The 16,390-nt window shown below is 43.1% G+C and overlaps 1 protein-coding gene across 2 annotated transcripts in view; it reads left to right on the forward strand.

The window, feature by feature from the left end:
* Nucleotides 1–1,271: 1,271 nt before the first annotated feature.
* LOC102224478 (nuclear factor of activated T cells 1) overlaps nucleotides 1,272–16,390 on the forward strand; it is a 73,087-nt gene continuing 57,968 nt past the window's right edge. The window contains exons 1-4 of one of the 2 annotated variants that reach the window (XM_023329607.1): nucleotides 1,272–1,967; nucleotides 5,275–5,297; nucleotides 5,394–6,367; nucleotides 8,871–9,030. In XM_023329607.1, coding sequence (XP_023185375.1) covers nucleotides 1,832–1,967; nucleotides 5,275–5,297; nucleotides 5,394–6,367; nucleotides 8,871–9,030 — 1,293 coding nt within the window. In that variant the 5' untranslated portion in view covers nucleotides 1,272–1,831. Of the gene's footprint in view, nucleotides 1,968–5,274; nucleotides 6,368–8,870; nucleotides 9,031–16,390 lie in introns of both variants that reach the window. The other variant, XM_005799052.2, reaches the window with a different exon arrangement.

A 16,390-nucleotide genomic window follows, 5' to 3' on the forward strand; every position in this document is an offset into this window, starting at 1 on the left:
AAAGTTTTTTCTCATAATTTTACAGTGAAATTCTGACAACAGCAGCTGACAGAGTTTTTACCACAAAATTCCCGTCTTGTTTTTTTCTCTCTCTCTCTCTCTTTTCACGGTGTGCAGATCATGTCCATAGTTCACACTTTTCCTGGATAAAATCTGAGTTCAAATGCAAGACCGGCAAAAACCAGACGAAGGAAGCAACAAAGGAAAACGGAAAGAAGGAATTAAGCAACAAACCACTGAAACGAAGGGAGAAGGAAGGGGGGGGAAATAAGAAACGTAGAAAGAAAAGATGTAGCAAAATACAGACGTAGTAAGGGGATGGAAAAATAATTTAATAATAATCACTTGTTAAAAAGAAGGATGGTTGGATGCAGAGCAGGACAAAGAGCAAAGACAGAAGGAAAATTCTCAAAACGTGTCTTTCTTCAACAATTAATGGGCAAGCATCAAATCCCCTACTCCAACATCTCTCTGCCCGGCAATCTAGCGATCCGGCCAGACAGAGACTTAAAGATGAAAAAAAGCAAATGAGGTGGAATATCAATGCCGGCCAACAACTGATGGTGTCACTCATGACGTGTTCCTGTGGAATATCATCTCTGCTGTCGAGTTGTTAGCGTGCCATGTCCATCATGAGAATCAGTCTTCTGTCAGAGGCTTCTTCAGGTTCACTGCAAGACTGACTGCTACCAGAGATCCCGCCTGTCCACAGGATCGCCAACCACAACGACATTTAAATAAAAAAAACAATACTTGGATGATGTGAGTCATGAGAAGATTTACATAGAGGATTTTTGTATTGAATTTGTTTTTTTAATCAATAAAAAAGGAGGAAGAAAGAAGGTAAAAAACAAAAAAAGTCAGGAAGGAATGGAAGAAGGAAGGCACAGAAAAAAAATAATGAAGAAAGGAGAGAATTGAACAGGGAATACATTTCAGAAAAAACAAATATTTTCTCGTACTCTGCCTTCTTTTCCATACTTTTCCAGACCTGTGAAAGTAGCTAAGCGAAATCCCATACTTTGTCAGTCTGGTATGTGGTGAAGAATGAGATTTGAACATTGATGTTGGCGTCAGTTTCTCAGTTTTCTCGTAATTAGATAATGGGCATCTTCAGAACTGAGAAAATCCTATTTTTGCATTTTGAAAAAAAAAAAAAAATGGAAACCGTGAAACTTAAAAAAAAAAAAGTATTTATTTATTTGGGGGCGGAGGGATTGTTTACTCATATGGAAAGCTCACTTTACACTGAGGGGGTAACATTATCAACAGAATAATGTAGACTGATCATTTTGTCGATATGGAAGACGTCGGTGTAACTTTCTCTCTCTCTCCCAAACGCTCAACGCCATTCCCTCCACCTCCCCCGGAGGGTTCCCTGGGTGGAAGACATCATCAGGCGCTCCAGGAGGTTGCAGAAAGCCGGCCGCGTCATCCTGTGGAATGGGCGGCGCGCGGACGGAGGGTGTTTTCCAGCTTTAAAAGCACCGGAGCCGGCTCCTCTGACAAACCGAGCTGCGTCATCCCAACTGTGGAGACTTCTCAAAGAACCTTCACCGCTCAGAAGCGATCCGAAACCCACCTCAACCCGGTTCCAAACGCTGCCACTCGTCCTCCCCCCCTCTCTCTTCCTTCCCCTCTCCGATACGACGTACTCCTCTCGCTCGTGCTCAGAAGAACAGTTCACGCTCCCGTTTTAAAGATTCCGAAAGCGAGTTATGCCTTACGGCGTGTGACGCAACGCAGCGCTGCCGCTCTTGACTAGTACCGTCGGCGAAGACGTTGGTGCACGTTGAGCGCAGCCGGACGAAAGTTGCGCGTCGCTTGTTGAATGCAGGATACCTCCAGCCTGAGCGTCAAAGCCAAGTTCAACTTCGGAGCAGCAGCAGGAGCAGCAGCCGGACAGGAGCGGGGACTCCAGCGTCTCAAATCTACCGCCGCCGCCGATATGAAGTCTGCAGAGGAAGGTAACATTTACATATGGCTTCATAATCCCCCCAATGTTTGATTTTAATATAAAATGCATTGATATAGAATATTCTCTTAATGGGGGAAAAAACAAACAAACGCTGATTTCGCCAGCTTTTATTGACTGAAAAGAAAAATGAATTTTTTTTTTTTTTTACCATCTTTTAAATTCTCATCGTGTCAAGCTCCACAACACATTGTTTTGACTGAACTCTGCCAAAGAGTAACACAATCTTATTCAAATGCATTGCATGCACGCCATTACCAGCCGTATTTGCAGGTGCACCTCTTCTTCAGGATGATGGGAATCCCTGACTGCTGTGAAAGTGTCATGTCAGATCTAGGGGTGAGGAGGGAACAAACGGAGAGCGTCATCCCAGGAGTCGTTGGACATTCGGATTCTTTTTAGGCTTCTGTGCAGAAGTTGAGGTAGTGGTTTGCCATTTTAAAATATAAGTTTGAGTGAGGGAGAGACATAGCCGGCCCAAGACAAAGCAAACTAAGCAGCCGCTTTGCATCCCTGCAGTCAGGGTGTGGGAGACGGTGGATCAGAAAAAGGACTAAATCCAGTTAACAGATGATAGTTTCTGGATGCATGAGTTGTAGAGCGAAACTCCCTTAATGTGTAAAATGTTTGTCGTTTACTTTTCTCTCACTGAAATTCTATATTTTCAGTTTTCTACGCTATAGAACCACCTTCAAACAGTGTCAAAATCAAGACTAAAAAAGTGGCTTTTCACTAAATTTGTTATTTTTTTAATTTTTGTAAAACATTATTTTTGTATTACTTCACGTCAATACATCAATCCCCCCACAGCTGGTAGAGAACTTCATCATAAGTTCAGTAATCTTTAAAAAAAAAAAAAAAAATTCACACTATTGCCAGTACATAAAACATATAAACAATGTATATATGTCTGATATATACATTGTTAGTAAGTGCAATATAATTCCCATCTCATGTTACTTTTTAGTTGCGAGCTGCAGTCGATGTTTAAATAAAATGCACTAACATCAGAGCATGGGCGATATCCTGTGGTTCCCTTTTTCTGCTGGAAGCCACGCAAATCAGATCCCGTTTCACATTCAAGGCAGCAAACTTTGATTTCTTTTTTCTTCTTCTCTTTTTATCTGAAGCTCTTTATAGTCTGTTTAGTCTCAATTTTCAGTGCTGATGGCACTGGTTTTTTTGTGGATGTTGGGAATTTCATTAAGTCTTTGAGGTTTCGTACAGACGGGTGCAGGCCTATTATTCATTTCAGTCCCTGAGCACTAAGCCTCATAATTGGTAACAGGCATGTGCGTGTGTCTGTGTTTGCAACTAAGACGGAGAGCTGTGATCTGCGCGTTGTGGGATGTCGGGTAGCAGACTTGACAAGGAGCTATGCGTAACCACATGGAGATTCAGCTATGCGCCATGAGCCGCTAAGCTATCGCAGATAAACCCAGATGTGCACACACACACACACACACATAGACCCGTCCGATGTTTGGCCAAAGCTCTTTGCCAGCCATGCGCGCACAGAAAGTGGCCCCAAGGTTCTCGGTTGCAGGGGCTGCAGATGACTTCTGTGAGGGACCACGTATCTCTCGTTCCGAGATCCCGTCAGTCTGAGTGCAGCTTCCACCACAATCCCTGTGGATAAGCTCCACTGTTCTTTAGTCATACTGGTTTAGTTGTGGTGAGAGAATGTTTTGATCACGATAGTGTAATTGAGAAAAATTGCTGTGCACGGAGAGAACGCTATAATCTGCGCGATAGTCAGAGCACTTTGAAACCACGCCGCAAGCAAACTAAGAGGCACTGTTTTGTCTTCAAGTGTGGCTCTGACCTTTCTTAAAGTCATGTCCCTGCACCCCCCCAAAAATAAAAAACTTCAGAGCTTTTTGAAAGTCTTCTTTCTTCAGCAGCTGTGACGCGTGTGAACCCGGAAAAACCTGAGTTTCAACATCATGCCGTGTGTAAAAGTGAAAGCCTCAGTGTGTTTTGAGTAGGTGTCAGAAGAAGTCAAGTGCGCTTGCAGCGCAGTGCACAGATCAAACACACGTTTAGAGGAGTAGCAGAAAAAAAACAATCAGCTGCAGCTCAAGCTAACGGCAGTCAGGCCTGACTCGAGGAGGAGTATCGAGACGGGTGGAGCGGGCGGGAAATCATCATCTGTTCAGACCAGAAAAGAGAGAGAAAGGCATCAGAGAGGACTGAGCTGGGTCACACTAGCTTTCATGCTGAAAGAGTGGATAATGACAGAGGCAGAGATGAGCTCCCAGCAAGAAGAGCAAGAGTTTGACTTCAGCTATTTGTTTGAGGACAGTCAAGCTGCCCAGAATGAGTCAGACAGAGGTGGGTAGTGAGGAGCAGTGATGCCTATCCTAATTTACTGCTATTAGGGGATTGACATTAAATTGTCTGAAAACTTTTGGGTGTACTGTTTCTCAAAGTTTAGGCTCTTGATTTAAATGTCCATTGTTTCTATCACTAATGCCAACTGTTTTATTGGAGATGCATGTTTCTAAAAGAAGGTCTGTAAGCTAATTTTAAAACCTCTGCCGACATGTTATGTGGCATGTGACGGCTTTGTCATTTCATGTGATGCACATTGGTGTTGTAGTTGACAATTATAGCACAGCACATTAAGGAGAGTGGCCTTTAACAGGTTTCAGACTCAGTGATGTTATGTCTCACCACCTTCAACATCACTAAAGCTGTTAGATACAAAAAAAGAAAAAAACGAAGTGTGAGTTTTGACAAAGCGGCCAACCTCGACGGGTGTGTTACCGTGGAGGTATGTATAAGTGCTTCCTCTGACTTTGTAGTTGACTTGCACTTGCGATGTTCTCGGTATGCACAGTACATGCTCGGTTTCGCGTGTACTGTGCATGTACCACTATGCATCTGTGTGTATAGCGCTACAGCCAACTCTCTTTGACTTAATCACAAGCTCTAAGCGATGCGAGAGTGCTGTCAGCTGTCCACAGGGGAGGGCCTAATTCACTCGGTGAGTGATGCAATCAATCAAACGGAGCATCAATCAGAGCTGCAGGAGGAATTCTTGTAGAGTACATATGACAGCAGGGTGTGCCAAATAGAACCATGGATGCACTGATCAAACAAACAGAGAAGCTGTGCAAAAGAAATGTGACTATGCATCATGTGCAGTAAAGCTTCTACAGACATTTTGAAAGACATGACTTGTTGCTCTATCTAAATTGGGAAATACTGAATTGATACACCATCTTGAATTCATTTTTTAAAAAACATTTTCATTGAATTAGTTGTAAATAATAATTCTGATTTTTGTTTTTCAGATGCATACAACTACACACCAAACGTGAGTCTTCCAATTGGCATGGGCAACCCATGCCTGTCTACGCAGTACCACACCTTGCAGTCCAGTCCTGTCATCCCAGTCTCCTCTTGCCACCAGACTGGCTACAGTGTCCAAAATGACAACCATGCCGCGTCAAGTTACTACTTGCCTCAAGCCTTGAGACCCAACGGTGCTCCGGCTCTGGAAAGCCCTCGTATAGAGATCACCGCCTATAGCCAATACCCGGAGGATGAAGTAGAAGCCAGCGGCAGAGAAGATCACATCATCAAACGAGGCGTCAACTCCATTGTCACACTGACGCTGCCGAATGTGGATGGGTACCGTGATCCAAGCTGTCTAAGCCCCGCGAGCAGCATATCCTCTCGCAGCTGTAACTCAGAGGCCTCGTCCTACGAATCCGGCTTTTACAACTACGACAATTCCCCGCAGAACTCTCCCTGGCAGTCACCCAGCGTTTCGCCCAGAGGGTCATCCTCACTTCTGTCTTGTCCACATGCCATCGGTCCCGCAGCCTCTCCTCATCATTCGCCCTCCAACTCCCCCCAAATTGGCGCAATGGCAGAGGAGGGATGGCCAGCGCAGCCACGTGGGTCCCGGCCGAATTCCCCCTCCTGCAGTGGAGTTGGCGGAGGCAACAGCGGTGGCATAGGCAAGAGAAAATACAGTTTCAGCGGCTCCTCTTACCAGCAGACATCATGCTCACCCAATCAATCACCCACCCCTTCTTCACATGGTTCCCCGAGGGTCAGCGTCACAGATGAGAACTGGCTTACCAACACCAACCAGTACACCAACCTTGCCATTGTAGCGGCTATTAATGCTCTCACCACAGATGGAATGGCTGACATGGGGGAAGGAATTCCAATCAAGACACGGAAGACCATGCTGGATCTCTCACCATCCATGAGTCTGAAGGTGGAACCCGGAGGTGAGGACCTGGGTCCAGAAGGGGAGCTTCGACATGACGAGTACCCTTCCCGCCTTAGCCTCAAGAAAGAGAATTACTGTGGAGGGTTTCTGGATGTACCACAGCATCCATACTCCTGGTCTAAACCCAAGCCTTACCTCAGGTAAGCCACTCCCGCTATTGTGTGTTGAGGTTTCACAAATCTGTTAATATTTTTGTACCTGCCCAGTCATGTGTTGGACCACGGGTTGGCTAGGTCTTCTGCTTACTTTCATTTAACGAGAGCTTTGAAGAAAATGCAACGAAATGGCATGAATTTATCCTGATTAGGAGTGTAACAAGATCTAGTAGGACAAGATCTCATGGCATTAAAGCACTGCAATATTTCTTGTCAAAGTGAAGTCTGTCTCAGTTTCTGTCATTATTTGACTACATTCTGTATCACATAATGTAGTAGTATCCAGGGCTTATAAATTACCAATATAAGCCCAGGATGTGTTTTAATGTTTTATCTGTGCTTAAGAATTTTGGTTTTTAAGTAAAAAGTAAAGTTTTTTCACTATTCCCCTGGTTTGTTTACGGATAAGCCTGGATTACAACACAAACTCTGGCGCCACATTGAAATGGTTTATGTGGCAGCATTTGAGGTTCTATTAAAAAAAGAAAAGTTGACACAGTGGAAGACGAGATATAAAATATTTGTGAGCACCACAAGGCTACATTTAGATCCTATACGTTATCCATTAAAGATTGTAAAGGTCGTATCTGCTTTAAATCTTCTTAAACGTGTGGATCTGCAGGAGTATTTCATGCTTATTAGTAATTCTGAGCATGTTTTGTTTTTGTGAGCAGGATGATCAGGTCTCGTTGTCCTGATCGTAAATGCAAACTACAATCTTTGACATCACTTTGAAAATTCGTAGCTCCCTCCTAGTCCACGGAATATTTATTGCATTATCTGCAATCCCACACAGACTAGAACCCCATCTACACACCACCGATAGCTCATGGTGAAAGCATGCCTTTGTAAAGTTTGTCACAGGCAGCTGGGTTGCACCAGGGAGTCACATTTACAAAGATTACCGTAAAACAAATAATATACGACAGATATTAAGCCGTATCCTCCTTTCTAAATAAAGTGCCACCAGTGGATAACTTATATTAATCATTCAAATACAACTTTCCCCAAAACTGCCGTTAGAAGCAGAGATACACACACTTCTACTACCTTAAACGGGCCTCTGATCTTTACCTTTAAGCCTTTAGCTCACTGTTTTACCGAGTGCACAATCCATCACCTCAATCTGACTCAGGTATTGTCTTTTTGCATCTATATTAAGTTTTGCTTATTTTCCTGAGAGGACAAGATTGTTTCAGTTTTTAATCTTCAAAGGCCGTATCAAAAGGCAGAGAATCAAAGATACACGCTCCTCACTTCCAAACAAGCTCCCTTTGAAGATCAGAGCTATTTCATAAATCATATTTCGCACAGAGGAGTTGCTCAGCTTGTGTATGCAGCTGTTGCTATAACGACTCATACACAAATATGATGTGTAGACACACGTTCAAACAAACACACAAGGTGAGCCCCCCTTTGTGGCATGTCTTTCCAAACCAATAGCACACTTTCCTGTCGGAAATCAAGTGTTTGATTAAGATAGTGAGGAACAGGAAGTAACGGTGACAGGCTCGATTGAAGGGGAAGCAGTCTGGGAGTTAATCAGCTGGCTCGCTGCACTGGCCTGTCGCGCCATTAGACCATCTTTTCTCCCCACAGCTAACGTGATGTCATGCTCTGTCTGGGCAGATAAAGCCTTGCGGGGGGAAATCAGTTTGCTTTGGGTCAACAAACAGCCCGCAAGTTCCACGGAGATGCCAGAGATTGGTTTCAGCCGAACCGCCCCTCAGGTCAAGGGTTTGAGGGTTTGCGTTTAGCAGGCATCCGGCCAGCCGAGAAATATTGTCTTGCACATGTTTGTTTTGGTTTAGATATCTCCGTGTCGTTCGCATGGGAATCTCTGACTCTCTGTCTGGAGAACAATGACGTTGAGGGATGCCAGCTGCGGCTCGGAGAAGGAGATATCACGCGCGCCAAGACGGGCCGCGCTTCTTGATCCGCTCTCTTCAGAACCGACGGGGCTTGTGTCGTCAGATCTCAGTGTTATCCAATCCCGCGACAAAGCAGCTTTAAACGCCGGTCTGTACCAGGTTTTGTTTGCGTGCCTCAGAAGTGCCTTTCATCCCGCTGTCACTTTCTTAACTCGTCGCGGCTGTTTCCACCTGTCATGCCATAATGTAAAACACACAGCTCTCAAACTGGGCCACATTTGCTTTTCATTTGCTTTTGTACATAAAAGACACAACTAATTATTAACCTGGCCTAAAGAATTATGCATGTCAGTGTAATAGTGCTGTTGGTTAGATTTAGGACCATGATGAAATGGAGGAAGATCAAGCCAGTTGGATTACTCCAAAGTGGCCCAATTTGGGGCTAATTTAAAGCAAGCTTGGAATTATTAGATCCAGGTTTTTCTGACATGGAGAGAACAGTGGAGCGCCTGGAAGTTCACGTCTGCAAATTCAATTAAATAAAAGCAGTGATTTTACATTCAGCTACTTTCAGTTACTTTCAGCTTAGAGCAATCAACTTGTCCTGTTCTCTGCAGCCCCTCACTGCCGGCTCTTGACTGGCAGCTGCCGTCCTGCTCCGGTCCGTACAGCCTGCAGATTGAGGTGCAGCCAAAGTCCCACCACAGGGCCCATTATGAGACGGAGGGAAGCCGAGGAGCCGTGAAGGCGCTGTCTGGGGGACACCCTGTGGTTCAGGTACGTCTAAATGAAGTGCAGTGAAGAAGCGAGTGTCTTTGAAATGTTACCATTGTGATATTCATTATCGATACAGGTTAGTTATGCGAATTTAAAGAAATCATTCTGAGTTTGTAAGGGAATTTGTGTAAAAGTTCTGTAAGCAAAGTCTTTTTTGTTGTCTTGATTTATTATAAATCCAGGTTCAGTTCTTGGAAGCTACCATCCTGTAACTTTTAGATTGAGCCCATCTTCAATACACATAAATGGCTCATTACTAGACGTATGTAGAGCTGAATGACTGCTGATTAGGGAACTTGGCACTCAGCACTTAGATACAACTCAGTGCTGAGTTGTATCTAAGCAGGTATATATCCAAAAGTTGTCAGATATTAGCTATTGACGACTGAAATTGAGCACTGAATTAGCCGTTAGCTTGGAGGCGCAAGCTAACGGCTTTTCTGCGATGAGCCTAGACTTTCAAGGCCAAAGATTTGTTAGTAAATCTCAATTTTGAAGAGGATTTTTAAACAGAAGCTAATATTGTACATTGGCAAACAATTCACCTTAAAAGAACAGAGTTTATGAATATAAGCTGTGTTTATTTTATTTCTTTTTACCATTGTTGTAACTTTAAGGGAAGCTATCCATCATTCTGACCTTAATTTGATCTCTTTTATCCTCATCTGAGGTCCATAACATTTACACTGCATCAAACAGGTACACCTTTATCATTAATCAAACAGTTCCTGTATCAGATTTAAGGCTATACCTTTTTCACTTTTTTATTATCTATGTAATAGACTTGATAATATACTTATCTTGATGCTGCGCCACTCCTAAGGGGTGCGCCCCAAACGTTAAGAATAACGGGCCTCAACTAAATTGGACTTCTACCGTGTGAAGACAAAGCCATTCTTAAATATGTTCTACTACTTTATGAGGCTTTAAACCATTTTCACAGTCACATTGGGTAGTTATTTCTAAATAATGGTCATTTAAACAACTGTTGTCTACTTGTAGAGAATGAAGCGTAATTTCATTTTCAGTGAGAGTGAGGCAGTCTAAAAATCAATATCAATTCCTTAAAGCACAATATTTTTGCTTTTAAATAACTGCTGTGCAGGTGTACAGGTTTTGTTTTATGCATGCTTGTGATATCATGCTTATGACATCGCCTGTTGTCAGTGTGGTCACAAAAATCTGGAGGGACATGGATGTCTGTGTAAAGTGCCAGTGAGCACCATTGAGCAAGTACAAATTTATGTATTTATATACTGACAGATCCACCTACCACTTCACATGTGCTCGTGCATTGTTCACAGTAGTCACCCCAATGTTATCAACTTAATAAATATAGCAACAATATAGCACCAAGGCATATTGTTGTTATATTTAGCAACATACCAGACCAAAACATCGGTAAACGCCAGAATCCAAAACGGCACGCCAAGCTTTTGAAGGATTGGTATCGGACAGAAAACTGCAATCGGTGTACCCCCAGCAGAAACTACTTAATTGTTTCTGTGAACAGAGATGTGCGCTTCAGTCTTGGTTTCTCTCAGATTACCCAGTGGCTATGACCAGTTAGCTTGGTTATATGTCGAATGCAAATTACAAAATAAATATCTACAGTAGGTATATTGACTGTTTTTTTTACTTCTTAACCAAATCTCACGATTAAAAATTCTGAACTAGCGTGACATATACAGTCCATTTCCCATTTATCACAGCTTATCCAGCAGAGGCCTTTCTAGTAATGTAACACAATGTGTACACACTGTAGGCTTTACATTTCTCTACATTTCTGTTTGCTGTGTTATTAATGCTCCCTGAAGCGCGGAGTCAATGCGCTGTAATCCAGTAAAAGGTCACTTTGACCAGTTGCAGTGCATGCTGACTCAATTAGTATAGAGGAGAACCATCGCCTCTCACTATTGTACTTGGCAAACTCTTAAAGAGCACACGTCAGTCTCGCCAACAGCGCAGCACAGAACTCCTTTCTATGTTGCGCTGTCATCATGCTGGGCTCGCATCTCAGTTTACACAAGGTGGGAATTTAGTGCTGTGTGCACGTCCCAAAGGCTGAGGGTAAATTTGACTTTCAAGCTATTAACTTAAAGGAGAAAAAAAAAAAGACTAATTGCATTATTTGCAGCTCTGTCAAGCAAAACATAGCTTGATGCATGCTCTATTTCTTGAACATCAAACTCTGAAAAAACATGCATTTAGTCCAGTCTGTTGGTGTTGAACACTTAGCACTGTGCTAGCGCTGCCCTGGAGCTGTTTTGTAAACAGATGTTGTCAGCACATCCTGGTCTACTCGGTGTCAAATGCACTTGACAGCTGTTGGCCAGCGCGGTGTTATAAACAGGCCTGTCAGCCCGCAGGTTTTCTCTGTAAATACAGGTCATTATTCCCCTTCATTAAAAACCTTTGTACATCAACATGCATAAATCAACATTTCAGCCCAGCGCCCTCCCTATGCCACAGAGAGAGGTGGAAGACCACAGTAAGCTTGCTATACACAGCTGCAGCAGGTGTGACAGGCTTTGATTTAACTTACTCTGCTGTCTGGCTCACTCTTCACAAACCAGAGTGGGGAAAAAAAAGCCATTAGTTAACCCCAAGAACTGTATACAAACTGCAAATTCACATTTCACAAACTTTGAAGTATTTTATTGAGACTTTATGTGACAAACCATCAGAAGGTTAGGTGATTTGTCTAAATCATAAGCGTTTTTATATTCGCATTCAGTCTCCCTGAGTGAAATCTAGGCCTTTCACAATAATTTTTTTTCTGAGTGATAAATTGTCCCAGAAGTTATTGCTTTAAACAATAATATTGTTGTTTTGAGACAATTTTCAAGTAAAGGTAATGGCATAATACTGCAAAGATCAATAGACTTTAAATTCTAATGAACATTTAACAGTGGTACTGGAAGACATTTTAAATATCCAAAATAAGAGAAACAACAGATGAAATAAATTATAAAGTCTACAAACAAAATGGTCTTTCAAAAAAGGGGGGGACTGGTTGAGGCCAAAACACCAGGCTGAAAATGTTTATCATCCAGTTTTTGGTAGGAAGAGGAAAAACGATAAGTCAGGCAAATTGAAATTATTGAGCTTGTTTTAAGTTATCATGCAATTAATTGATTTATTGTTGACTCTCCTAGTCAACTCTTTGTAAAACATTTTTGCTCCGATTACAGCAGCAGCTCTTTTAGCAGGTGTATTCTGATTTGCAAAGTCAGTACGGACTTTCACTCTACCATAAACACACATGGGTATGCCTTGATCTAAACCATTCCATTATACACCTGACTGTGTGTTTAGGGTGAACCTCAACCTCACTTTCTAATGGGGCACAAGATCCTTCCTTCCCTGCGTGTAGCTCCATTCATCTTCCCATTAACTAAATATGTTATGTTCAAGATGATGTGCAATGTTAGATTTTCACCAGCAGAATTTGATGCGTCATTGAAAACCCTTCATTGGTTTTCAAACCTTGGACTTAGACTTCCTGTAGCTTTCCTTCCACAGTGGCTTTCTTCTAGCCAATATCTGCCATAAATGGTAAAATTGAGGTTTGCACAACTGAAATTTGCCCCGTGGACAGATTTTCCCACCTGAGCAGTGAATCTCTGCAGCTCCTCCAGAAGAGTGTATTCAAATAGACTCCAGCTTGTGGATATAACAGGACGAAATGCAAAAAACATAACTTTTAAAACGGCTGTAAAAAGAAAAGAAAACACTCTGTGTTGCCCTACTAAAATTCATAAATTCAATCTATGCTTTAAAAGGTTCAAATTTAAAAGGTGAATTTGGGATGACTCCAGGTAAAAGCTGTAATACAAACATCACAATGCTTCTTCACTCTCGCACCTTTTCACATATATTTCAGACTTCTTGGAAAGTGGGGATTTATTATGCCTGTGATTTATTTCCTGTGCAGTCAGCTGGGGTATCTTGAGGGTTTTGTAACTTTGGAAACCACTCCAAGCAAGGCAGTGAGCAGAAAGATATATCTATAAAGATGAGCCAATCATGTGTTCGTGCTAAATTTATGATGTCTCGAAGAACATTTTTTGGTGCCTTCAGGGTTTTTTTTTTTTTTTTTTTTTTGCACAGTCCAGGATACAAAATCTCTCTTAAATCTAACTTCAATAGTTCATTTTAACCCTTTCTTTGTCCATGTTGAGGTGTCGAGAGAAACTATGGTCTTAACATTGAAGGAAGGGCATCCAGCGGTCCCAAATGCCCCGTGGTAATGAGTGGAAGGCGCTGGATGGGTGAGGCGCAGTCAAGGAGAATGAGTCAATAATGACACAGGGGCATGGGTGTAGGAGGCAGATCAAGGAAGTGTATGTGTATGCGTGTGTGTGTTTGTGCTGCTTAAGGCTGGAGGATGTAGGGAGAGAAAGAGAGAGACAAGGGGCAGAGGGAGTCACAAGGCAGCTGGAACTTGCCTTGGCTGCCCCCTAGAGATGTTCTGTATCCTGCTGATTAGGACCCAAGTAGCCCTGAGGTTGCCTGAGCACGGTAGGCGGGGATGTGCAGGAGTCAGGCTCCCAAGGCCCCTCAGATGCCACCTCTCCCCTCCACACACCCATGCCTCTTTCCCTTCCTCCCACTCCCTCCCTCCTGAGGACCAGGGGATGTCGTTCCCAGTGAACTTCTCATCCTTCAGTGATTTCCCAAACCCACACCAGCAGGCCTCCCTCATGTTGGGTCCCAGTCAAGCAGAGCTCTATTGTTTTCTTAGCTCATGCATGATCAGACACATGTGCTGTGAGTGATGGTGACACGTGTGTTGGAAAGCAACACCAGGTGAAAAAACATGTAGCCGTAGCAGACTGAAAGGATGCACTGTTTCTACAGCGGCCTGCACGCTGCTGCCGTTGCCAGGCAGGAAGAAGATCCTGCGATTGAAATCCAACTTGGACTCTTCCGTGTGGAGTTTGCATTTTCTTTTTGTTCAAGCAAGTGTTGTCTCTGAGTACTACAGGGCCTCTCACCTCACTAGGTCAGTGGCTGATCATTGACCTTAGACTTAAACTACGTCGTGCTTCTGTCTTTACTTTCTGCAGGTTGTTAACTACCTCTCTTATTATTGGGTGGACATTTTGGCCCCCTCAACTCTAGTTCCATACTTTGCTAAATGGCAGCACACTACAGACCCCATAAGGAAACCTAAGATATTCCATTGGCTCCTCTCAAAATGTTCCAGATGCTGTTCTTTTTCACTTCAGCCATGCTAGAGGCATTTTCAAAGCCATACCAAAGTAAAATCTTAGTTTGCCACCCATATAATTTCCTTTTTCCACTTAATGCTTGCAGGTTTGCTAGCTGGTGTCTATCACCAGCAGTCAGTGAGTGAGAATTAGGGTGCACACTGGACAGCTAGAGGACAAACTACCCACGAGTACAACTTTAAAGTGAACGATTAACCTAACTTTGTCTCCAGAATACCCAGAGAGAACTCAGATTTGGGGAGGAAGAACTTGCAAACTCTACACAAGAAAGCCAAGAAGTATTTGAACCTAATCTTGCTGCAAGGTAACAGTGCTAATAACTGCTCTAGCCTATGTCCTGGTCTGCCGTCCCCCAGATCAAAGCCACATGTGAACTGAAAAATATTTCAGTCAAAAACAGTTCCGAAAAGAAGTTATTCCGTTACATTATTTTGAAAACAAGAGATCGAATTCTCAGTAAGTTTGCAGAAAATTTTATCTTGTTGATATGGCTAAGCTAATTGGTGTAATAGGTGGCATTGCAGTGGAACCTAAGTGACACCCGTCTAATGCTTGGCAACGGCAAGCAACAACACCTGTGGGGTGCTGTGTGCAGTGCAGTCATCCTTATGACTTTTTCATAGGGGATAATCACTGGCCCATGCACATACACACTCTCTTTCATTAAACTTAAAGCAAAAACAGACGTGCTGTAATTTCTCCAGGATGTAGCTATAACGGGCATGACTTAATGCCCATCTCTGTTTTGCTCTGCAGCTTTAATGTATATGAAATTTGCCAAAGGCTTCCGCCATGGCGACATGAAAGACCTCATCAAGTTTGTTTGGGGTTTTTTTGGGGATGTGTGGTTTCACCTTGGGATCCGGTACTTTGCGCCTATGTAATGTCTCAAAGAAACCTCTCCCAATCTACAGCAAACTATACTGTAGTAGCTAATTGCTCATTAAATCCACTGCTGCTTCTTGTTTGATATTCAAAAGGCTTGGGTTTACCCTGTGGTGCTGTTAGAGCTTAGTCAGGACTATTATTTGTAGCCCAAAGGGCTATTTATGCCACTCGCAAACTGTGGTTCTCCTTCCCTTACAGCAGTGTTGGGCTACCACTAATTACCAGTTAATAACATGTGGAAAAAGTACAGAAAGCTGTGCATCGTTTTCGCCGGTTTGAAGTGATAACCAGACAAGCCGTACATTCATGATGCATGGCCCAGGGGCGTAGCGTTATTGGGTGGTTAGAGGAGAAGCAGTGATCATCAATGCATCATCTCCATTATATTAAAAAAAAAAAAAAAAAAACCTGTGTAGGGTTGGATGATGTTTCTCGTGGCAGGTTTTTCTGGAAACAAAGCCATTGTTTTTATAGGGAATTTGGGCCCGCACTAGTCTAGACGTGGGCTTTTGCTTGAAACGGTGCCCTTGATGACATAACACCTTAAGCACTCGGTTCCACCAAAACTGTAATGGCTATAGATCCTCGGTTGCTTATAAATGGAGTGGCATCGGCCTCCATGGAAACGAAACACATTAAAGGATTGCATATGTTGCTTTGTGTGTTCATTATGGGGCACGGGAGATGTGACTAGACCAGGCGGGTGATGGTGTAAAGTCTGGAAGGAGAGACAACTTGGATGAGTGTATATTTAATTGGGTACAGCGAAGGCTGGCAGCGTGCGTGTGTCAGCACTTGACAGAGGAGAGACTGGGATAATAGGAAAAAAGCTTAAACCGACCGCTGCATTTCTCCCCAGTTACCACTCCCCAACCTCCTTCTACTTCCACTACTCCTCTTCCCCCGATTCTCTGTGCCACGTGGACTTCTGCGAGTCATGACATTTCTCCAGGCGGTGATGAAAGGAATCGCTAAAGAGGGAGAGACGGCAGCGCATTGCACGCCTGTGGAGTGTATTCACAATCAATTTCCAGCCAGGACAGACATAACTAATTTAGCTCTGAGTCATCACATTTAACATGCTGAAATGCTTCAGCTTCACTGCCGAGGCCAGGTGCAGGCAGCGTTTTAAATGCCACTATTATTAAAGAAAATACAGGATGGCCTGCCCTGAAAGGCTTTAGCATGGCTTTTTGTTCTTTTGATTGACATAGACTATACATGTGTTTACTGTT

The sequence above is a fragment of the Xiphophorus maculatus genome, chromosome 3 (genome assembly GCF_002775205.1).
Source record: "Xiphophorus maculatus strain JP 163 A chromosome 3, X_maculatus-5.0-male, whole genome shotgun sequence".
Classification (NCBI taxonomy): domain Eukaryota; kingdom Metazoa; phylum Chordata; class Actinopteri; order Cyprinodontiformes; family Poeciliidae; genus Xiphophorus; species Xiphophorus maculatus.